Genomic DNA, 23,983 nt, shown 5'->3' with positions numbered 1-23,983 from the left:
CCTCCGGCCTCACTTTTCCTCTTTTTGTTAAACATGAATCTTCTCTCCCGTTTTCCATTTTCACAGCCATGTTGTGGAGGCTGATATGGAGACCCCTCCTGTATGGTCTCACGCTGCTGCTTGCCCGCTCCACACACCTCCTCTTCTGTTTCCATGTTCCTACCCAGGCAGCTGCAGGCTCGAGGCAGCGCTGAGGCAGAGGCTCTGCCCCATCTGCAGCAGGCAAACACGGACTTTGTTCTCCAGCACCGAGCTCCAAACGATCGCCTGGCGGAAATCTGCTCCATTTCTGTTCCATTTGGAGCTGCCGCTCTCTCTCTGCTGCTGCAAGACACATCACTGCAGGATCACCCCCAGCTCTGCCAGCACTCCTGGAATGCCAAGAGATCCTGCCTGCAACCCCACTAACAATTTTCTGGAGACCCCTGCAGAACGTCCACCGAATTAAACCTTCCCGCACGGAGCTCCGCCGTCGATCTCGGCAACAAAGGCGAGCAGCAGGCGCAGCAAAGGGTTAACTCCGGCTGTTCGCGTTTCTGCCTTCCCTCTTTCAGGCTGGGTCCCTGCCAGGAGGAAGCAGTTCAAGTTGAAGGCTGGTGGTGCGTGCAGCAGCATCGGGCGCATGTCTGCGCTCCCCAGCAGCCGGAGCGGGGAGGGTCTGGCAGGCAGCGAGCGGCCGCCCCGGGATGGCACAGGGCTCCGAGTGCCGAAACTCCCTCCTCTATTACTACAGCGTCAAATTCGCTTTGTCCACCTATGCCACTCTCTTCTCGGTAGGTGCTCGGGTTGCTTTGCTGTTTTTCCTGCTGTTGTTCCCCACGGTGACACCCCCATGGGTTCAATTTTCATGTTCCAGTGTCCAAATTTCCTCCTTCCAGGAATCAAATCTCTACTATAAAACCTGGTGCTGTGCTGTGTGTTTCGCAGAGTCCCTCTTACATCAGCAAAAAAGAAAAAAAGGATCCCAGATGGTCCATAGTAGGGAAAACTGCAGCTTTTGATGCGTTTAAGAGCACCGTCCTCGGACCGCCCACCCCCAGAGCAGCTCCTGGAAATGCCCTGTGGCAGCGAGCAGTGTTTCAAAGCACTCAGCAAACACAGATTTAACACTTTGATCACTCAAAGGGTCACCGGGCAGCAGTGCTGTTGTATTCGCTTCACGTGCTTTGATGGGGATGGGGCTGGAGCAGCTGGCAGAACCCATTGGTGTGGATGTGGCAGCGGTGGTTATTTGGACCAGGCTGGTTATTTTGAGAGGAAAAGTAACTCTTATCGTTAAGCAATTTCAAATCATTGAGGCAGGTGTGATGGGGTGAGGCTTCTACAGCTGGAAGGTGTAAGCATGTGTTGAGGCCTGGGGAATCAGCAGGAAATCCCCCCACCAGAGCTCTGTGCACCCCTGGTTAACAAATTCCGTGTGAGCTTGGCACCTTCCTAGGGTTAACCTTGCATAATCCAGTCCATGGTATTTACAGGTATTTCCTCCTGGCAGCTAATTAATCATCTTTGCCCCATGCACTCGTGCTGCCTGGGTGTGTGTAGTGACATGCGTGCCTAATTGTTTCAGAGTAATTGAATACACAAATATCTCTGGTGTTCCTGGGCAGGTTGAAGAGTAAATAGGGTTGCAAACAAAGCTTGAAAATGCCTCCCTCGCCCCTTATTGATTTGTTTGTTCTATCGGTGAGCTCATGGGAGGGCAGCTCTCACTCCTGGAGCTGGAGAACTGCATGGTCTCACGGTGCCAGAAGACTTGTGCTCACCTCTGAGTGTGAGTGAGAGATTCATCACCACCCCCTGTCACTGGGGTTTTGTTTCCTGCACGGATCTGAGGTTTGCTTTCCTGGAAATGCCTTAAAGCAGCCGTAAGGATGAGGAAGAAGTGCTGTTTTGTTTTAATTCCAAGCTGCCTGACCGTAGCTCTTGGCTGTGCTTTGCAAATGCAGATTAGCGAGGGGATGTGCAATGCCATGCACTGATGGATGGGTGCACAGAGAGACAGGGCAGTCTGTGGGTTACACAGCAGTGTGTGGCTGGTCCAGCCTGCGAGCAAGAAGAGTCTCAGTAATTCCTCATTAACTGAGAAGTAGCTGCAAAAAGGTGATTTGGAATGGCTCTGACCCAGCCTGCCTTTAACCAGGGATGTGTGTGCTCCCTGTGGACCCCAGGGAAGTCCCTGTGCTGGCCATTGCTCTGTTGAATCCACACGGATCTCACAGCCTTTCCAGCCCCCTGACCCAGTTCTGGAGGTGCACGCAGTGACTGTGTCCATCCAGCAGCTCTCCCATCTCATTAACCAGACGTGACGGGGGGCTGTTTTGCTGCAGCCAAATGCACTCAATAGTAATTACTGTGCAGACACGTCGTGTTGCTTTGAGTGAAGGCCTTGAAAACGTAGCACCTCCCATGGTGAAGCATTCAGAATAATTCACTGGGAAGGACCGAGGAGACTTGGAAGGGGAGGTGATGTGGTTTTCTGTCCAGCCTGCAGGGAATTGGTTCAACAGAGAAAAGAACAACATTGGATCCTCTCCAGCCCTTTTCTGTAATGAAACTAAATAAATATAGGTGGGAAAATCAGCAAAGGAGTGTAGGATAAACCAGAGTGGCTTGAAACCAAGCATGGAGCCAATTGCCCAGAGGTTGGAGAGTTGTGTGTTGGGCTGGAGCTTCCTATGGAGCACTGCTGTGAGCCCATTACAGCCCATTGCATTACCTCCCATTTTCCCCTTGAGGGTTTCATCATCTCCCAGAGCTGCTGGAGACCTGGTCTACACTCCAAGAAAATAAGCGAAAGAGGTCTGTTACCCTGCAGGTAGCTCTGTTTTTTTATTTTCTCTGCATTGCATCTGCCAGGCATTGGATATTTGTGCTTATGTGATGAGAGGCAGAAGGTATGTGACAGCCAGCATGCCACAGGCCTCCTGGCTGCTTTTATACCATCAGATTTAACACCATTCATCGTCCTGGCTGCTTGTCAGAGGTGAAGTAGCTCTGTTTTCAATTTTATTTCAAATGGGAGCATTCTGTTTTTCCATGTCTGAATGCAGTCAGTGTTTCCTCCCGCCTCAGTAGGATGGGGAGAGCGGAAACAAAAGGTAAAACCTATGGGTTGAGTTAAAAACAGTTTAACAGGACAGAAAAGGAAGGAAATTAGTAAGCATCACGGTGCGTACTCACTATATCCTTTTTCAAGCAGAGGAATTCTTACTTCTAATGGATGAGCTACTGCTCTGTACTGGTGGGAAGGAAGATAGATTCTCTCTGAGTTGCTGAAGCTCTTGGGAGTGTTTGTCCACAGCCAACACACAGACCCAGAGGGAGGAAGGGAGATTTTCTTCGTGTGGTTGAGGCATGACAGCTGTGTCATCCACCTTTGGCTTCTCTCTGTGTTTCCAGGCCGTTGGTGCCAGTGAGTTGGGCTGGTAGGCATCTGAATCTTGGGATGGCTGCTCATTGACCAGGTCAAAATCACACATCTCCTCCAGAACAGCTAATTCCCTCTGGCACCAGGCACCTTTCTCCGCAGGTATTCATTTGTTTGGGAAACACAGCAGGTCTTCCTTGAAGTGATGTCTCCCCTTCGTGGCTGACAAGAGTTGCCTCCGTAGGCAGAATGTTTGTGCCCTTTTTCTGGTCTCTTTTTCTGTTCAGTTCAGGTCAGCTGTCCTGGTTCTGTCCCCTCAGCCCCTGTCCCCTCTGTCACATCATGAGAACCTGAGTTCTTTGTTTAGCATAAGCACTGCTCAGCAGTAACTAAAACATCAGCACGTTATCAAAGCTGTCCTCATCCTAAATCCAAAGCGCAGCACTATGCAATCTGCTAAGAAGAAAATTAACCCTATTCCAGCCAAAACTGGGACGCATCACCTGTCTGCCTGGGTTTGAAACCACTGTTGTGACTTTCGGTGTTCCTGAATGAGGAGAAATTACTGCCTGCCATTAACACTGACTCATCTCATTAATGCTGATCACCCTGGGGAGAGCCATGCCTGCTGCTTGGCCCCTGGCAGGCTGCGAGGTTGCTCTGCTTTGGCAGGGATTCTGCCCTCAGAATCCCCCTGCTCTTTTTTTCTTTATTTTTGCCATCAGATAGAGCACTGCCTTTCTCCACAGTGGCAGTTTGATCCCACAGTGATTATGCAGAAATGGGATAATCATCCTCTCGTTAGACAGTAAGTGAAGGTTTGCTTTTTCTCTTGGATGCATTGCAGAGCGCTCATTATGGGCAGCTGCTGGCTGCCTCGAGTTTGCACTGCATTAAGGTGATCAGTGGGCAGTTGGTGTGTAACTACAGAGGGTTTACTGACAGACTTGATTATGTACCTTAGCACGTCACTGAGCGCGTGTGGTAGAAAGCAGCTGTGATGCCAGGAATCAGAAAGATCTGTGCTGGCTGAATTCATATGGCAAAAACAACCCCTCCAAGATGAACCCAGTGATGGAAACCAGAGCAGCCAGGCTTTGCAGGGAGTGGTGCAATCTCTTCCTGCTGCTTTCAGTGCTCTTCTTCAGCTGATGAGCTCATTTGTGAAGGCTTTGACACTGCCAACTTGCTCCATAATCCACTGTTTCTCAGTAGAAACATTACTTTCAGGGAATTTTTTTCCCCAGCTATTTTTCATCAAAATCCCTTTGCCACCTTTCAGTTCCCTCTTGTCCTTAGAGCATCAATCCCCTCTTGTCCTTAGGAAACTCATTATATTCCTGGCTTCACTGTTAATTCCTTGCAGTCTCCCATTGCTGGGAGAGGTTCTGGTGTATCCATCCCTTTCCTCAGGGTGTGCGTTGCTCTGTGAGGTGCCTTCTCATGCCTGAAGGTGCTTTGAGGAGCAGCAACTCATCTCATTTCTAACTAGAAGTTCCAGCCTGCAGTGGCGACCCTTAGCAGAACGGGTTGCAGAATGCTGGGGGACTTCATAAGCCAAGAGCTGAGCAGAGAGAGGTGAGAAATTCAGGCAGAGCAGCCGAGCATTTGCTAATTTTGGTTCTTCCAGTTCACTTGTTAGTCTTGGGTAAGAGAAAATTTGGAGGTGTGTGCTCAGGGTTGTCTGGGACGATGGTGATGCTGGGAGGAAGGACTCCTGCATGCCACGTGCTTGGAATGTTTCAAGGAAACATTCAGCCCTGGGAAACCCAAACAGTTCAGCCCTGGGAAGGCTGTTAATGCAGCCTGAAAACCCTCCTTGTTTTCTCTCCCTTGGTAGCAGATGAAGCCCAGTCTGTGTAAGATGCGTCATCTGTCCCTTGAGTGCCCAGCCCTCAGCCCCACTCCTGGGTTTCTTTTATATGTTTTCCTGGCCTCTTCCCTAATTTGCATCACAGATCATGAATTAAAAAGGAGAAAGTGTTTCTGATTGGCATGCAGGAGGAGCAGTGGAGATTACAAGCATAGTGTGCACATCTAACTCCTGGGATGTGCTGTAAGAGAAGCATTACATCAAGCCTAATCCCAACGAGCCAAGCTGGTGCTTAAAATAAAGGATAAAGAAGGAAATGGATGAAAAGCCTGTTATCAGGAATAGGCCCACCTGTTTAGATATTTGCAGCTGAACAGTCTGCAAATATCACAGATCTGGACTTGACTTTCTGGGCGATTTCAGTTTCTCTGTAAGTGAGATGTAGCCTGGGAGTGGACAGGGATGGCTAAACATAAACTGAGTACAGTAACTCCACAAATGGAGTCCAGCCAGAGTAGAGAAGAAAATAAATCATTCCTCCAAAAGGATTGTGCAGGAAAATTAAGGATTGAATCGGCAACACAAATTAACCAGAAGGGTTTGAGTGAACTCATTAAGGAGAAATGGAGCCTCTTGGAAAGGTAAAGCAATGGAAAAAGGAGTGAGAAGAAGAGGTTTTCTCCTTGTTGACCTGAGGCTTTCCTGCAGTATTTTCTTACTGAGATGCAGGATGGTGGAGCTGCAAAAAGCAGCAGGAAAATCACTTGGGATGCTCCTTCCTTTCCACTCTGACCTTTCCAGGAGTCAGCTTCATGCTGGTTGTGCTGGGAATGGCTTCTGACAGCTCCGAGTGCTTGGAATCTCCGTGTTGGCTTTCATCTGTAGGAACCAAGGAGATGAAAATAGCCCTTTTCAGAGCCCTGTTTTATCCTGGCACCCTTGGGCTCTCTTTTTCAATTAGGGCTGTTTTATTGGAGAGAGGGGTGGAAGATGGTCATAAATAATCTGTTGCTACATTTGATGATGTTTTTCATCCATGGCACAAAGACCGAGTGGCTTGCTATGGGTTTTGGTACAAGGTGGTGCTTGAAGGAGGTGCTGGAGTGAAATGAGTAATTTGGGGGACTGGTCTATGGGTGGCAGTTCGGGTGGATGGGCTGGCAGTATTGCTGTATACAGCCCAGGGTCTGTGAACCCAGGGCAAGGGTCAGCTTGAGCAGCCAGGTGCATTGGGTGAGATGGGGAAAGGAAGAACCTTGCAAAATGCAGCTCCTTTGTGAGGGAGATGTAGGGCTGCCATGGAGGGAGATGGAACCCTGATGGAACCCCATTTTCTATCAGTCACCCTTTGGGTCTGACCCATCAGCTCACTCATCATGTTATGTTTTTATCTAGCAGTACACTGGACATTTTTCTTCCTCTGGGATCTCTTCCACCTCCACCTTTTCCTCAGAGTTTCTGATTTTTTCCCTTTGGCATCTGATGCACATCTCACACTTTCCTCGTAGATCATCGGCCTCGTGATCCTGTGCATTGGGATTTATGCCGAAGTGGAGAGGCAGAAGCACAAAACCTTGGAAGGGATGTTCCTCGCTCCAGCCATCATCCTGCTTCTGCTGGGCTTCACCATGTTCAGCGTCTCCTTCGTCGGCATGGTGGGGAGCCTCAGGGACAACCGGACACTTCTGAAGATAGTAAGGCTGGCGCTGCTGCCGGGTCGGTCTGGTTGGTTTCAAGGAGGGAAATTAACGTATCCTAATGAGTCACTACCATGAATTACAGTAAGGGTGTGCCCCTCGATGCTTTTAGCTCAGCCGTGAAGCCAGTGGACAGTAATGGGGAAAAGTTACGTGTACAGATTGCAGAGCTGGCAGCCAGTTATCCACATCGTTGGGAAGCTGCTGCCTTCCTCTTGGGGCAGCAAGAACGCCAGCAGAATCATAGAATGGCTTGGATTGGAAGGGGCTCCAAGGATCATCGAGTTCCAACCCCCCTGCTACAGGCAGAGCCACCAACCTGCAGATCTGGTACAAGACCCCAGCAAGGAGCTGGAGGCTGCAGGAGTTTATAAGCTATGTTACAAGCAAATGCCTGCAAATGGGGACGTAGCTCATCCATCATGCTCAGCCCAGGCTGGCGTCCACTGACAAACTCGGTGACAGCTCAGTTGGTTTTTCAGCTGTGACCAATGCTCTCTCAGTGAGGAAGATGCTTTGGATGAATATTCTGTGCTGGTCTACAGAGCCTTCCTGCTGGTGTGTGTGTGCCTTGCATGCTAATGACCCCCATAACAGCCTCCCCTCCCACTGATTTGAGCTGATTCGCTTATTAAAATCAAACACTGGGAAGCTAGCACTCCCTTCCACTGCCTTGCAATATTGCTTTTAAAAATTGCTCAGCATTTGCATCTCAAATTAATACTGATCAGGAAGCCTGTATTGTCTTTGCTCCCGTGTTACTGGCTGAAAATATCCTTGCTTTCCAATACATCTTGTTTCATGCCACGTGTGGTCGGTGGTGGTTTGCACTGCATTGAGGAGGGGGGCTGGGATGGAAGCTGCTCCCTGTTGCAGTGTGATATCGTGTGCTCTGCTGGAGAGCTCTGGACGAGTCACCTCCTGACCTGTGTTTGAAGGAGTCTCTAAATTAGTGGCCAGCCCAGTCCTATCCAGGTATTTAAACTGTGGTATTTAAGTAGCACCAATAGCTTGCTTGCTAAAAATAATCACAGTTTTCAATTAATTCCCTATCAAATTAATTTTATCTTTCTTTGTGAATTCCGTGTTATCCCTGGGCTGACTTATATCTCCAGAACATAACCCTCTTTTTGCTGTCCACCCAAACAACAGGAAAAGCTCTGTGTTTCTTTATGCCATAAACCCAGATGACATTTTTCTGCCAAAGCTGAAGTTCTGTTGCTTGTCGAGTAAATTACATCTTCTTTTTTCCTCCATCTCACTTTTCACCACATGGCATTGTGTTCATCCTATCGAGGATTATTCCAAAGAAGGATAATTACTTCAAATTTCTGATAATATCTTCCTTTCTCTGCTAATACTTCCTTAAGTTTCACGGCTAATACTCTTTTTCTTTGGCTGACTTTAGAAGTGGGAAATTGACACATCAGAGGGTAGGAACTGTCATCCTTGTAGCAACGGGGGCCAACAGAAACCCAAGCTCATTAACTGCATTTCACAGCTTGTCAGTCAAATCAATTCTGTAGTGGCACAGCTGAGAAAAAAGTAATCCTGCCCATTTGGGTTGCTTTTGTCTCCCTTTAGATATAACCAGCTTCACGCCTGCTGTGTGGAATAAATAAAGCAAAGCATGTGCAAGTTATCAAGCACAACAACCCTTGCAGCTCTTTTGGCTAGGATGTAAGAAGGGGGATGTTGACTTTGTGCGTTGAAATGCATTGTGATTTTGGTTTTTTTGGGGTTACTCAAGGCTCCTTGGTCAACTGTTGTTGGCTGCAGAGTGGCACAAATGGCCCACAGTGACATCAACGATCCCTTTTCTAGCAGCAAATAGGGGAAGTGATGTTTCTGGTAATGAATCAAGCCTAGTTCCCTGCCTTTGAGCTGAAACGCTGTTTCCTCTACAGATCTATTCAGCTTGATGAGCATCAGCACAAAGAAGATAAGGTGACAGCAGGCTTTCCCAGTGGAGGTGCACTTTACCCAGCAGAAGCTCTTCATACCATTAGCTTACAACACTTCCCTAGTGAGACTGGAAAGACCACTGATGTTAGCATGGTTTTGTGGCACTGAATTAATGCCTTCTTGTGCTTTCATCAGCTCATATCAGCAAAACATGTTGGCAGCCCTGGAACTCTCCATTGTTTTTATGTTGGAATTGTGCATCAGTGTTTCTATCCATCATTCAGAAGTGAGTGCTCAGGCCATGAATCTGTAGGAAGTTTACAGCTGCTGAATTTGGAAAGGCTCCTTTCAATTCTTCCTTGGTTGCATTCAGAGAGGACGTGGTCTCCCATGCACCAACCCATTCAGGGTCGCTTTCCTTCTTTCCTTTTGCAGAAATGGTTTCATACCTTTCCCACATTTCTCCAGGCAGAGCCTTGAAAAGACATTATTCACATTATTCCTTAGTGAACTTTGCAATCAATTGACCTCGGGTGGGAATTTGATGATGCAGGGACCACAGGGAAGGGAGGTCGACCCTGAGCTCCAAAAGCAGGCTCAGGGCAGACCCTGGAGAATGTACAATAAGACAGAATAAAATGGTGTGTATTGATGATTATGGAAACTCAGTGCATGATCCCCAAAGAGACACGTGGAGATGTGCTGTAGCTGGCTTGAACACTCGTACCTGCCATTTCCTGGGACCACACACTCACAGTGATGAGCAAAAATATTGCTCTGAACTTAAAATCACTGATAAAAACGGAATTGCCTCTACATCTAAAAATATGCCTTGCTCATTCAGAGAGCAGTAAGTTCCTCTCTATTTAGGAGAAAATATTTCTGTGCCCCACGAAAACCCGTCAGCTTGCACCTGAATAGAAACACTAACACACAATTCCATGCACCATGGAGGGGTCCAGGGTTGGCCAACGTGTTGGGAAGACTTGCACTTAAAAGTGGGTTGGAAGCTTCTGCTTCAGCAGCAAGTTTTCATTTGCTGTTCCAGGCTTGAATAATCGGAAGCTGTCTGATAAAGACAGCCTGCTTCTGTTCTCAGCAAGTTCAGAACGAAAGGTTTAGCAAATTGATTCTAAAATCAGCATTGCTCTCACTCAGCAAGATGGCTGTGGGAGCTGGGTGGGTTTGGTGTAAGGTCTGGAAATGCCATGGGTCAGGCTGCTCCCTGCATCTCTTGCACTGGGATAAGCCATTTGTTCATTGCAATGCATGAACATTTGCATTTGTTCTATGCAATGCAAGAGAGAAACAAAAGCTGAAGTAGGAGCAGAAATCCAACTTGCCTCCCTTCTTTTGGGGAGCCTTTTGGGTCCCTCTTTTTCTGCCTTGTCACACAGGGCAGGATTTGACTTTGGGTCTGCAGTCTTTGGGTTTACAGGATCAGCTGCTGTGTTCACTCTTCTGGACTTCTCAAGTTATATGTATCCATATATGTGTGTGTATATATATAAACATGTATAAATACAGATATATTTATTGATCTATGTGCTGTTTCCAAGCGTAAGCAGTGCCAAGATGTGAAAAGCAAACAGGCAACCGCTTGCAGCTTTGACTTTTATTTAATTTGCTATTTTTTTTTCTTATTATTTTACCTCTGAGGCCAGGACATGACTTCCAAAGCAGGGTTTGGAGTGTGTCTTTTCCCTTTACAGCTTCTGATTGCACGTGTAAATAGGGAGATTAAATGCTAGCGAATGTCTCCTTTTCAGGTTTGGGAGAGGGAGCAAACTCTGTGGATGGCAATCACAGAGCTATTGTGTGAGTGGAGAATTGTCCTCCCAGCAAGATAAATTCCCCCCTGAAGATAGTCAGATACTACAGTGATTTGAAGCTTTGTGGCCCTCACTGTTTCTGAACAAAAGCAATCAGAGGGGCCGTGTGTGAAGGAGCACTTTGAGATCTGAGCGGGGCTGAGCAGCTGGTTTTGTTCCCAAGCAGATGGAAAAAAAGGGCAAAAATGACACAGAAAACCTCTGTTGCAACGGAGCCCTGCAGAGCATCCCTCTGCCACATCGCCAGCACTAATTCATTACCAGCAGCAGCCACTTCAACCAGCAGATGTGAAAACATCAGTGAGTGGCAACTTCCACTTGTTTTTTTCCACATCTGGAAGCACTACGTAAAGCAATTTAAAGGAAGTGGTGCTTTGGGTGCACTGCTGGCACTCCAACTCCTCATACACTTGATTCAGGCTAATTCCACTTGGTTCCGTGGTTCTTAGTTGGGGCAAAGCATTTGTGTAGGGTACCCGGTTCAGCAATTAACTGTGGGATGCTCAGCTCCAGGCCAGCAAAAAGAAGCAGTCCCTTGAATATCTGCTGTAAAGAAACACTCCTGAGGGCTGCAAACAGGCACTGCTATCCCTGTGCTATGCTGGGTTAGGTTTGGGGTTTAGGGATAGGGTCAGAGTTAGGGATTAGGGTTACATTTGGGATTAGGGTTAGGATTAGAGTTTAGGCAGAGGTGTTAGGGATGGGGTTTAGGGTCTAGGGTTTAAGGTTAGGGTTTGAGCAAGGCAAAAGGTTTGTCCCTGCTGCCTTGGCCATGGCAAGAGGCCCCGCTGCTTGCTTTGTCCCATTGGATGCTGTTTCAAGCAGGGCTGATGCAGATTTCAGAGAAATGGCTGCAAATTCGGATTGCGAAAGATGAAGGTTTGGGGGCTCCTCAAAACTAGTGTGAATTTCTAATTGCTACACATAATAATTGAGAGAGCCATGCAGTCACTGGGCTGGCAGCTCTCTGTTGGCCTGGCAGTGCACTGTGTGGGATATTAAACACCACAGCCAGTGGAAGATGGGATAAGTAAATGCTCCTTCTGGTTGCAGCATTACATGAGAAAAGCTGCCACGCAGCTGCATCCAGTGTTGCAACTGCTGGTGCAAGCAGGTCACCAGGACTTTGTCCTCCTTCTTTTTCTCCCTGTAGGTTGAAGGTTAACTGCAGCACGCCTCGTGCAAATCATCACTGCAATCTCCTATTGCTCTTTGCAGCCTGGGGTCTGTCTTTGCTTCCTAGGGTTCAAAGCTTGCTGCTCCTTGGGGTGCAGTCTTTGCATCAATAGTGAAGAGCTTCCTTTGGATACCTCAATATCAACAGCTTTCAGTGGTGTTGGTCAAAACCCTCAGAAGGCAATTCCTGGTAATCAGCACACAAATAGAGCCCACTGGAGAAAGTAACGGAAGAAACTCCCTCCCACAGAGGTTTGTTTGAGGATCTACATACATTTCCTTGCTAAGCCCACTGATTATACAGTGCTCTGATCAGAGGCTCTCTAAACAAAACCACCGCTGGCTTGATTTTTCTGCTTTGCTGCATAGGGGGTGGGAATAAATGAGGTTTGCATAGCAGCAGTGTTCAGGTTTTCTGGGGAGCTGAGCCCATCACCAGCTCTGGAGCAAACGCTTGGGGTGAAAGGAGCACAGCCTGGATGAGGTGAGGTGGGACAGGATTTGGGGCTGAGCTGCTCTGTGATTTGGGCTCATCCGCTGCACTCTCAGCAGTGGGGCAGATCTGCAGACGTTCCAACACAACAAATCCCAGGAAAATATATAGTCAGAAAAAGCTTTGCAAGGGCCTCCCAGCCTTCTTAATTAGTTCTCCTTTGAATCCTTTTTTTTTTTTTTTTTTTTTTTGAATTATCATTATTGCAATCATTATCATTTCATTTGACTGAGACAAAGCAGGAACCCCAGGGCAACAAGAGGAACTTTCTGCAGGCAGTAGTGGCTGATCTCCTTCTTTAAGGGTTAGTCACCACTTGATTGGGGCTCTTTAATCACTGCATTGTGCTTCCAGTGGGGATTTGCTTGGCCCAGGTTTGACTCCGGAGGAAACGAGGGAGCTGGAGCCCTGCAGGAGTGAATGATTCCTTTGCCACACTGATTATTTCCACTTTCACATTCAATTTCTTGCTGTGTCTCCATTTGCTGTCATTCTAGGAGTGGTTGGGGATGGTTTTGCAAGCAACAAAAGGCATGCTTTATTCTTCCCAGAGCTCTTATGTTGAGCATCACCAGCAAACTCCCAGCACGTTGTGTTCTTTTACTTGGTGCTTGCTCTGACATGTTTCTTGTGCAGGTTTCTTTCTTTTTAATCTCATCCCTGTATCATCAACTGCAATAACAACAGCTATCCTTGCAGTGAATTAGTGGGCCTTCATAAAACCCTCCTTTTGTGTGTTGTTTTTTTTTTGGGGGGGGGGGGGGCATGAGTGTGTTGTAGCTCTGCCTGGTGCACTGCAACATCTGTCTTGGTCTCAGAATGGGAGTGGAGGGTTGTAGAATCATAGGATGGCATTGGGTTGAAACGGACCACAGTGCTCATCTGGTTCCAATCCCCTGCTGTGTGCAGGGTTGCCAACCACCAGAGCAGGCTGCCCAGAGCCACATCCAGCTTGGCCTCGAATGCCTCCATGGCATTCCACAACCTCCTAGGGCAACCTGTTCTAGTTCCAGGTCACAGGACTTTTATGAAGATGGAGGTGATGGCAATTTGATAGAGGCTGAAAGTCTGTAAAAACCCAAATGAGGGAAAGAAATGCTTTTCTGATAGGCGTGGGGAGCAGAGAGGGGCATATTTGGAGAGCTGGCATCTATGGGACAGGGTGCAGGCAGGGCTGTGTATCTGTTGGGTGGACCATGCTGTGTGCTTGGGGCTCTTTGGTCGTCCCAGCCAATTATTTACAAGGCTGCCAGCCCACTGGGAGTTGAAAACAGGTTTCTTGGTCATTCAGATGGTGAAGCATGGAGGAAATGTGTATTTCAACTCGAAGCTTGGCAAATGCATGTATGAAACCCAGTGAGGTGGATGGGCAGAGGGGCAGGAGAGGCAAATTGCATGTCCTGTAACTAAAACACCACTGTTTGCATGAAGCAGCATCCCAGGCCACAGTGACAGAAGGGGTTATTGCTGTTTTCCTATAGAAGAAGGTGCTCTGCAAAGTCTCAGAAGGAATAACCACTTCCCTCTCCAGATGTCCAAAACCAAAGGATTGCTTTGCTGCAGACTCCTGTGTGTGTGACCCCACCTCCCCCCTCCCAGGTTGTGATTCACAAAAAGAGAAGGTAAATTGCATGAGTTTCTTTTAATCTTGGCAACGAATCCAGGCTTTCCATCCCTTGCCAACCTGCTGTTGGTGTTAGCAGATCCCAACCCTTTTCCTGTGTAGGTTTCAGTGGGCTGACTGAGCTCCTTCCCTTGGGAAGCAACTACAGACATGGACAAAAATAAGATATGGTGACATATTTGTGCGAATGCATAACAGGCCCATTCCAAGGGGAGGATTGAGAGTGCTCACAACAAGGATAAAACATTCCATGAGGGTGTTTGTATTAAATTGAGACTGAGACTCTCGTATCTCAGGTTGGACGTTAGGAAAAGCTCTGAAAGAGAGCTGGAATGGGTATGGAGTCACCATCCCTGCAGGTGTTCAGGAGGCATTTAGATGGGCCTTGACATTACTGAGGGAAATACTAGAGATGGGTGGATGGTTGGACTGAGTGGTCTTGGAGGTCCTTTCCACCCCTCGTGGTTCTATGGTTCTATTCTGTATGGCTCCAGGAGCTCTTTCCCATCCTTGTGGCTGCATCTTTTCCCTTCCACATCCCTGGCAAACAGAGCTTTCCTTTACCATCCCAAGTGCCATTCGTGTCACACTCAGGCAAATTTCAGCCTCTTGTGGCCACAAGAGTGCTGAGAGCTCAGCAGCACGGAGCAATGCTCTGCCTCCATCCACGGCTGCAGGCACTTTGCACGGGCTGGATCCCTGCATGGTTTATTCACCCCGAGGCATCCAACCTTCCAGAAATACCCACCCATCCCTGACCCATGGCAATCCTTTCTGCCCTGGTGTGGGTGTGTTTAATTGGAGATGGCTGCGTGATGCCCGTGATCTGGAAATGAAACACTTTCAGCTTTGCACTCCTCTGTCAATCCATCCCACGTCTAGAAGTGCTTGCTGTGCATCAACCGAGGATTTCAGGTGATCTTTAAGCTTCTGGGAGAGCAAACTTTGCAGCAAGACATCCCACCTGACACACGGAGATGGCAGAAAGACTTGGAGGCTACCTGGGAAGGCGCAGCTGCAGGTGTATGCAAAGCGACGAGCTTCGTTAGGGGCAGCTGACTGCAGCAAGTGTTAATTTAATGACAACTGAGAATCTTTTCCCTTTGCCAGACAACTTGAGCAAGATAAATTGGCAGCTGAGGGTTATTTTAAGGCTATTTTTCCTTCGTGAAGCTTTTGCTTCACACTCTGCAGCTCCTCAGCGCGCTGCTTTTGCTTTGTGATTTTTTTTTCCACTTACTTTATGATTATTAATATATTTTTTTTCAGCTTGCTGCAAACCTGCAGCAACTCAAGGCAGGGTTAGATGTTGCTTAGGGTGGGTTTTTGCTCGGTCACTGTGCTGCTGGAGTCTTTTTAAGGAAAGTAAAATGCTGTTTTATTCATGCCTGGTCTGGCAGGTAGAAAAGGCTGCGATGCATTTGTAAGTGGGTGATTGCAGACATTGACAACGTTTTTGCTCCGTCACACGTGGTCCTGTTACTGATGGTTGCTGCAGCCTTGGGAAAGCAACAACAAAAGGCACTTTGTGCTTTGTCAGTGCAATCAGCCAAGGGTCTGCCTGCTCCATTCAGCCACTGCTTGGTTTTCATTCAGGCTGAACGTCTGCAAGGCTGCAGATGGGGCTTGTGGCTGCTTTCCTTGCCAACCTTCTTTCTGTACTTGATAAGGGAAATGTTGGTCCTTCTGGAGGCAAAGTCACACACTGTGTGGTGTCCAGGGGCAGCTGGGCATCACCTGCATGACCCCCCAGGTTTGCACTTTGCCTCTTGGAAGGATTGGCAATCAGCCTCTGCCAGCTTCTCCCTTTCTGTGTCTGTCTTTCTGACACTGAACTTGCACTTTTCATTCAGTTTCATCCATTGACCCGCTGCTCTCATGGAAGCAAAGGGTTTAATAGCTGTGAACCTCATCTGATGAAGTGTTTGAAAGCAGTCATTTTTCTAAACAGCCAGGTACAGCCAACATCCCCTGCACTTATCCAAAATATGTCCACGTTTGTCTATAAACCAGGCAACGCTCCTGGATATGAAATATTAACCTTGATTTCAATATGCATGGAGCAGGCTGGATTACATTACGTGAATCTTGCTTTTTATGCCTTGAGTTGACAAGCTGTGCAGCAGAAACACAGAAAGAGTGGGAGACAAAGAAATCGGTGTGCAGCACTCAATGGCCAGAACGTGAGGAGGTCTCAACTGCACCACCCTGGCCTTCCTGCGGGCTCAAATTCCTTTTCCATTGGGTTTGATGCATGCTGTGTTGGCTCTGACTATGGGATGATAGGTGTTTGGTTACAGGATTCCCTGCCTAATTAAACTCGGCCCATTAGAAGCTGATTTAGGTGATGGGAAAAGCGGTGCTGCTTCTCCAGTAGGACCGCAGTGGTTGGCTGTTAGCAAACAAACGCGGTGCACAACTCAGCCAAGGGAGGCTGATGAGAACCCTGCAGTTTGGGGTTTGCACACCAAGCAGGGTGCTGCTGCAGGGGTGCTTTAGTCTCATTGAGCTTGGGAAATAATTTCTGGGCACACGGATCCGTGCAATGTCTGCTTCAATGTCTTGCTAACAAGGCTTTGCTAATAAACCAGGGGCCAAAGTGAATATCATGGTAATAATTTACCTCCACTCGCTTTATTTTTTACTTTTTTTCCATTTTTGTTTGGATTTTTAGCTGGTTACCATGGTAACTTTCCACCTTCCTTTTACTGGTGAGTCTCCAAAGCCACAGAGGAAGGTAATGTTGGGGAGATCATGTGAGCCAAACAGAGCTTTGCTGTCCATCCTCTGCAAAGTTGGGCACGGTCCCAGATGGAATCTCGCACATAAGACTGAAGCTTTAGGAGCGTGGGCTGCAGGAATAACAAACCTCCCAGCTGAAGTTGCTTGCTTCATCAGGACACCAATTTCCAGATCATGGGTTTTTTTTGCCACCATCAGTCTGTCAGAGATGTGAGTTACTGCCCTGCTCTGGGGATGGAGAACTTTCCATTGGATGCCTGGCCTGGAAACATCAATGTTCAGCCAAGGACTGGCATTCCATCATAATAGGTGTTGGCATTTCTCTGCACATCTATATCCACCCAGAGGAAATACTTTCCTCCACTGCATCCATTTTGCCTGTTTCCCCACGCAGAATTTAGCCATCCAAATTACATTTGGTTTCTTTTTTGATCCATCCTTCCTTCCTGCCATTCATTCTACTGGGTAGCAAATTTAGGACTGATATCTTTGGAGGAGATTTGGAGCTCCCTGGGGAGATCGTAATGAAATGATCTGATTTCTAAGTGTCTCTGAGCATCTCTTGCTTTCCAGCTCTCCCTCATCACAGCTAAGTGCTGGCAGCGGACGCAGCCTGGCTTGCAGCAGGGCTAATCCTTCTCTGTCTCTTTCCAGTTCTTTTGGGTCCTTCTGGTGATCTTCATCACGGAGCTGCTGTTGATATTCATTGAAATCATCTTTGAAAACAAGGTGAGTGCCATCAGGAGGCTGGAGGAGCTGCTCCTTGGCTTAGCACAGTGGCAAGCTGCAGCCTATGTGTGCTGGGGGGAGATTTCCTTCTCACCTCATGTCTGCCTATGAGCTGAGAATGGAAGATGTTGGTTGTTCTTGCTCTCCTCAGGCTGCACCTTGCTCCTACCACAGCAGCAGCTCCCATGCAGACTCCCAGCCAAAAATTCTTGTGCTTCTCATCAAGCTCCCTGTCTCAATTACATTAACTGCTGACTTGTGTGCAAGGACAGGTTTGACTTATAGCTGAACCAGCAAGACTTCCAATGGAAATATTCCTGGCTGCCCAGCTTCTGCTGAAGAAAGCACACCGTATTCAGTTTTATTTTACTATTGTAATCAATCATGCAATTAAATATCAAATCTCAGCCTCGGCTGGAAGGAGGGGTGTGCAGGCCAGGAGAGCAACATCCAAAATATGTACGTAAGGGCTCTAAACAGCAATTCACTTTTGCAGAGACAAACTGATGCTTTCAAACCTTCAAAAGCTGATGGGCTGGGATTGGGATTCAGGCACTCGGTGAGACCCAAAGTGGAAGGGGAGGAGAATGGATGCTGCAGCCAGCTCTGTCCAGCAGCTCTCCAAAAACCTCCAATCCTGGGGAGCTGTCAGGGCACCAGTGGGGAGATGTGACTCTATAAGGAAAATCAGAGCACTTGAGTCCTTCCCATGTAAAGGAAATCAATATGTGCTGGCATGGCACATGCTGGCTCTATTTTCATCGAAAATGGCACAAAATCGCTGACTTTGCTCCTTCTCTCCACCCTTGTTCCCCTGTACTGATGCTCAGCACCGCCCTGTGCAGCAGGAGAGGGGATCACAGCTTTGCAGGAAAACGCAGGGGATGAATCAAACCATTAGTGCATAAATCATCCCCTAATTTAAATCTAATGTGTAATTTGGAAATCAAACAGCGGGGCGGAGAGAAAAGAGACCCAACAAGTGATGAACCACCCGACCTAAAATTGTGAGGAGGCACAAATCTGCATTTGGAGCAATGCTTGTCAAGCTAGTCAAGGAAATTTAATTGGGTTTTGTATTAAATAAGTAGGGGGAGCTGAGGAGGAATGAGCACAGTGGTCTTGCACTGCTGAGTATTGAGCACAACTGAGTACTGAGCACAACAATCTTGCACAACTGAGTATTGCACTCTGTTGATATGCAGATGGTTTGGGGGATGATAGCACATTTGGTGTCCTCCCTGCAGCCTTATCTCCAGCACTTGGAGCTGGGATCTCATTTGGGATGCTGTCCCCATCCTGGGATCGTATGGGAAGATGATGGGATTGAAGGGTGAGCCCATGTGGGGAGGAAAGGAACAGGGAGCAGCAGAACCCAGGTTTGCCTGTTGTGTTGGGAAAGCTATGGAGCAATGTTTGAATCAGTGTTCACAGGAGTGGTTTCTGAAAGGCTTTTTCAGTTCCTCTACCTGATCCCTCACTGTCGGCAGGCTTTGTTTCCCACTCTGACATGCCTTCATTTTCTTCTTTTTTCTTCTCTTCCCCATCTTCATCTCCCTGCTCCCAGTTCGCCCAACCCCTAATTTTCATGTCAGTGAATTATGAAGAACGACGTTCTTTTTCTCCTCTCATCCCTCACTTCTAACTCAGAAAACGTTCCCTTTTCCTCCATTAGCATTTCTGCCTGGCCCTTTTTCAGGAGCAAAGTGGCAAACCCACGCCAGGCTTGGCATAGCTCATTTGGAGGCTCTGCTCCCAGCTCACAAATAATCTTCCCATGCATCTGTGAAATGCATTTTCCATTTGGTTAGCATTTAATTTGAAGCATCAGAGCTCCCTCAGAGATGCAGGCAGCTCGCAGAGCCACGTTGCTGCTCCATGGACGCGGCTGCATCACTGGAAGGTTTGTTGGGATTGGTGGTGATTGTGGGCTCTGATGAGGGCTCTGCTCCCATGTGCAGCCCATCTGACGGTGCTGTTGGCTATCAGAGGCTGTTTTGCATCTTCCAGATGCAGAGCACCCCCCACCAGGGGTTAAAGCTACGTCAGAGATGAGGTTGGAGGTCTGTAGGCAGCTGTCAAGAAGTCATCACCCTAATAATTCTATTGGATGTGCAGCACATAGAAAAACTCAGGTAGGTGAAGGATGGTGGGTGCAGCTATGAGAGATCAAAAATGATGAGTTATGCCCCGAAAGGGTTGGGACAGCAAGTTAGATTCTCATTCTAGTGATGGCCAGCAAAGCTTGCTATGAAAAGATTTCTCTGCATGATTTTCATAGTCTGTGATATTTTGCTGTTGTCTGTTCCAAGTGTGAGATGTGTTCATGTTTCTCCTGTCCCCAGATGAATGCAGTTTTGCACTCCAACATTCAGGAGGGCATTCGGCACTATTATGACGACCTTGACTTCAAGAACATCTTGGATTTTGTCCAAGAAAAGGTTTGGCTTTGGAGGAAGGGTGGCATAAGGGGGGAGGGGGCTCGTGGAGTTTTGCAAGCATGCAGTGCTGTGAATGGGAAGCATAACGAGTGGTTCGCTCTGTGCCTCGCTGAAGGAGGAGCACACACTGCTGGCTCCGATTCGATTTACCATCAACCAGAACCCACAGATCCCTTTCCCCAGGCCTCTCATCCCCCAGTCTGCACATGTATCCGTCCCAGCTGCAGAATTTGCCACTGCCCATGTTAACCTTCATGCGGTTGCCTTCCAGTTGCCCTTTTGTTTTTGGCAAGCGCCTTCTCCTGGTGTGTGCTATGAAAACATCCTTCAGTTCTATGCTGTGTTATGGACACCGAGATATTTGTATTTCCCATAGCTAATAGAAAGTCAGCACCCAATTCCTGAAGGCTCTTTGGTCATTATTCCAAACTGCAGGGGAACAGCTGAAGAATGAGCTAAGACGTGTAAAAGCCTCTTCAAGACTGCAGCAACCCCCAGGTGGGCTGCCTTAGATAACTATTTTTGAGATGTGTCACTGAGCCAGGCGTGCATTTGACTTGATGGGAAAACTGCCAAGAATTTCTCTTCTCCTGGTAACTGGGAGGAAAGAAGGGTCCCTGGCTTTGCATGGGCAGCACTGTGAGCGAGCTGCCCCAAGAGCAGTGCTCATCTGCACCCAGTCCTGTTTTGGGGCTTGGCCATTCTGCAGCAGCTTCTTTAATTGTGTGGCTGTGCATCTATTAAGCATGGCACCTAATGCTTAGAGGCTGCCACGACTTGGCAGCATCTGTCTCCTGTTCTCAGGCCAACCTTCAGATTGATAAACTGCTCTCCTTGCAGCTATCACTTCTTTTTGAACCAAACTTATTGTGTGCCTTGGCTGCTGTTGCCTCATATTTCATGCACTGTGTAGCTTTTTTGAGACTTCTGCTGATCATGCACTGTATCAAATTAAAATGTCTTCCTTGTCCCTATTTCCCATTGTTCCTCCCCTCCATCTTAAAAAACCCGAGGTAGCTGTGCTTCGGAGCGATGATCATAGAATCATAGAATCCTTAGAGTTGGAAAGGACCTTGAAGGGTCATCAGGTGCAACTGCCCTGCAGTGCACAGGGATGTGGAGCATCCCTCCAAATGAACTGAACATCCAAACAGGGAGGGATCAGTCCCTGACGCAGGACCTCCCAGACACAGCCCCTACGTTATACACAGGATCGAGGCAGGTGGTTGAGTTGTATTGCCAGTGGTGGGTTATGGACAAAACCCTGCCATGCTAACCCTTCTTTCATGCAGTAGTGCATTCAGCAGGCAGCTCACAAACCTGTAAGGGTCAGACTTGAAGCCATTACCCAGTTCAGACAAGCATAGCTGGCTCTAATTTATTGCTTTGTTTTCCTGCATTGGTAAGGAAACAGTTCATGGGAATTTGGGGAATATAGTTTGTTTTGATGGAATGCATTTGGTATGTCCATTGCAAGTCTTGTTGCGAGAGGGGAAATGCTTGGCTCAAAGCTTTTGGTGAATGTTTTGAGGGAAAACAGTGAGGGAAAAACGAAACCTTGAGATCTAGGAGAGGAAAGAGGAAGAAATGGCAGTGAAATTGCACGCTCAGAGCTTCGTTGTGGGGAAAGGAGCCAGGCTTTGCCACCACAGCTGCATTCTGATTAATGCTAGTAATGGATTGGAGCATCACAGATATGTGAATTTTATCTCTAGCTTTGAAGGAGCCCAAGAAGCTCCTTTGATGTAGCTGAAATTGAAGGCTGATGGTGCCCTCCCTGTTCCCCTCTCTGTAAATACTCACCTCTGACTCCTGCAGCCATCATTACTGAACCAAATGCATCAGTAAGACCGGGAGCCCTCTGAAGATCTCGAGGCTTAAGAGATCTCAGGGAAGATCTTTATCTTTCTAAAGCTCGGCTCCAGCCTCTCTGGCAGGATGCTGTAATTTGGTCTTCTCTGAGCGGAAGATAAATGGACGCTGCCACGAGCCACCAGAAAGACAGGTTGGAGCCACCCTCAGTGCGCCTTGGCAAGGAGTGGGGACAAGATCTCTTTGCAGGAAGGTTTCTATGTCTCCAAACAAGCGAGGATCAGGCACTTCTCGCATGATCTCAGCCCCTGCTTATGGTATTTTCCCATTAACCTCTTCACTTGACTTTTTATTCAGGTTGTCTGTGGGAGATGCTCATCTTAGAGTCTCCCTCTGTATTCAGAAGTTGTGGCCACTTCTGGTGTTGCTGAAAAGTCTTTGCACATTTTCTATTCCAGCAAGAAAAGGAGGTTTGTAAGAATCTCACTGCTGTGAGCTCTTGTGTTAGCACAGCATTTGAAATCCAGGAACCAGCAGTGCTATCAGTGATTGAAAGGCACCATCCCCTCACACCAAGGGCAGGAGCAGGGAGAAGCAATGCAGAAGCATAACTGCTTTCAAGAGACGAGAAATGGCAGCATTCTGGCAGCTCGACAGCCCTTGGGTTCCATAAAACACGGCTGAGCTGCTGGCGCTGTTCTCATAAAGGATGGGGGAGCTCCTATGGGGCTTTTCAGGACCTGAGCAGCCTGGTTCACCGTGGGACGATGAAAACGTGTAGCCAGCATGGAAGGATTGCACCCAGGCTTGGTGTATTTCGCAGTCAAAACACAAGCTCAGAGCATCCTGTTACCACTTCTTTCTTACCCTTGCCATTTGCTGTGCCAAAGCCTCGTCTGCTTGCAGGTTAGCTGGCACGCAGCTGGTTGAGCTCAGGGAAAACCACACCATGCTCCTTAGGACTGAAATTTGGTGTTCACCCTCTGACAAGCAATGCTTTCAACCTGTGCTGAATACCTGCACACACTTAAACTGGTATCATACAGTAAAAACAGCAGGGAATGGGGGTCCTTTCCCAAACAGTTGTGTGTAGAAGCATGAGATGATAATATTTTACATACCATGATTATAGGTGGGTTTACCTGCCAAGATCGGCTTGTTTTGTCTGCCTGTGAGATGGCAGGTATCAGAATGAATTGTCCTTAAGAAATAATACTTATCCATTTGTATTACTCATTTGTGCTGAGCTCTGCAGCAGGGATGCGGGGTTGGAGGCCACGATGAGTCAGAAGCCCCACTTTGCTGCCAGTGATGAACTGCAGCTCTGTGCTGCTCTTCCTCTGTCTCTTTTTGGTGGTTTGCTGAGCACAGGTGGGAGAGGGGGAGTTCAAAAGCCAGCATTTGAATTTCAAAGCGATGGTGGTTCGCGCTCAAACCCAAACAGCTCCAAACTCAAAGTAAGACTCAGAGGGAGGAAGGCGCTGTGCTCGCACACCTCTTTCATTCTCTCTCTCAGGAAGATGAAAGGCAGCTCCCACCTGCACATCTCCTTGGAATGCTTTGCTTTGAGGCTGCTGCATGATGGCATTGGCCGCAATGAGCGTGCGTGGCTCTTCCCAAAGCAGCCTGCAAGGCTCCGTCTGCGGACTCTGCTGTTGTTTTCTGCTTGTTATCCCTCTCAGAGCTCTGCAAGCCCCCATGAAAGTAAAACACAGACCCAGGTCTGCCTTAGACTATAGGAAATAAATCCAAGCACAACAGCAGTGCAGCCTAAGCCTCTCTTTGCAGGGAAGAAAACACCCTGGGGAGCTCTCCTGCAGTCAGCAATGCTCATTACAAGGATTTTATATCAATTCTTGCAAGAAAAGCAAATGGAAGAAACTTCTTTGCAGCACTGGAATATCGAGTAGTGCAGCAATATCCAATGTTCCTTTGGGAATAGTTTTCCTCCTTTTTCCTGAACTAGTTCTGCAAGCTCACCTCCATCACTGACACAGATGGCATTAAAAGCAATAAAGGCAGGTTAAAACATAGTTTGAAATCCAACCTGGTGTCTTTTCCTATTCCTATGGGCCAAGTATTGCCAGCAATCTGCAGGAAAGGGAACAGACGCTCCCAGAGCTCAACCTGTCCCAAAAAGTGTTCCTTAGAGATTGTTGTGCTTAAAAAAAAATGGGGAAAACCCTTTCTGTCACACACACACACAAACACAAACACACACACACACAAACACACACACACACAAACACACACACAAACACACACACAAACACACACACACACACAAACACACACACAAACACACACACAAACACACACAAACACACACACACAAACACACACAAACACACA

At 47.8% G+C, this 23,983-nt stretch overlaps 1 protein-coding gene across 1 annotated transcript in view; it reads left to right on the top strand.

The window, feature by feature from the left end:
- The first annotated feature begins 257 nt into the window (after positions 1-257).
- The window catches only part of LOC122188198 (tetraspanin-15-like), a 44,817-nt gene continuing 21,091 nt past the window's right edge, over positions 258-23,983 (top strand). The window contains exons 1-4 of the mRNA XM_042886307.1: positions 258-773; positions 6,689-6,874; positions 17,304-17,378; positions 19,724-19,819. Of these exons, the coding sequence (XP_042742241.1) occupies positions 687-773; positions 6,689-6,874; positions 17,304-17,378; positions 19,724-19,819 (444 nt within the window). The 5' untranslated portion in view covers positions 258-686. The remainder of the gene's footprint in view (positions 774-6,688; positions 6,875-17,303; positions 17,379-19,723; positions 19,820-23,983) is intronic.

The sequence above is a fragment of the Lagopus leucura genome, unplaced genomic scaffold (genome assembly GCF_019238085.1).
Source record: "Lagopus leucura isolate 7727_CA_CO unplaced genomic scaffold, USGS_WTPT01 Super-Scaffold_100056, whole genome shotgun sequence".
Lineage (NCBI taxonomy): Eukaryota > Metazoa > Chordata > Aves > Galliformes > Phasianidae > Lagopus > Lagopus leucura.
Note: the sequence above shows the minus strand (reverse complement) of the source record. Positions and strands in the feature narration are given on the sequence as shown.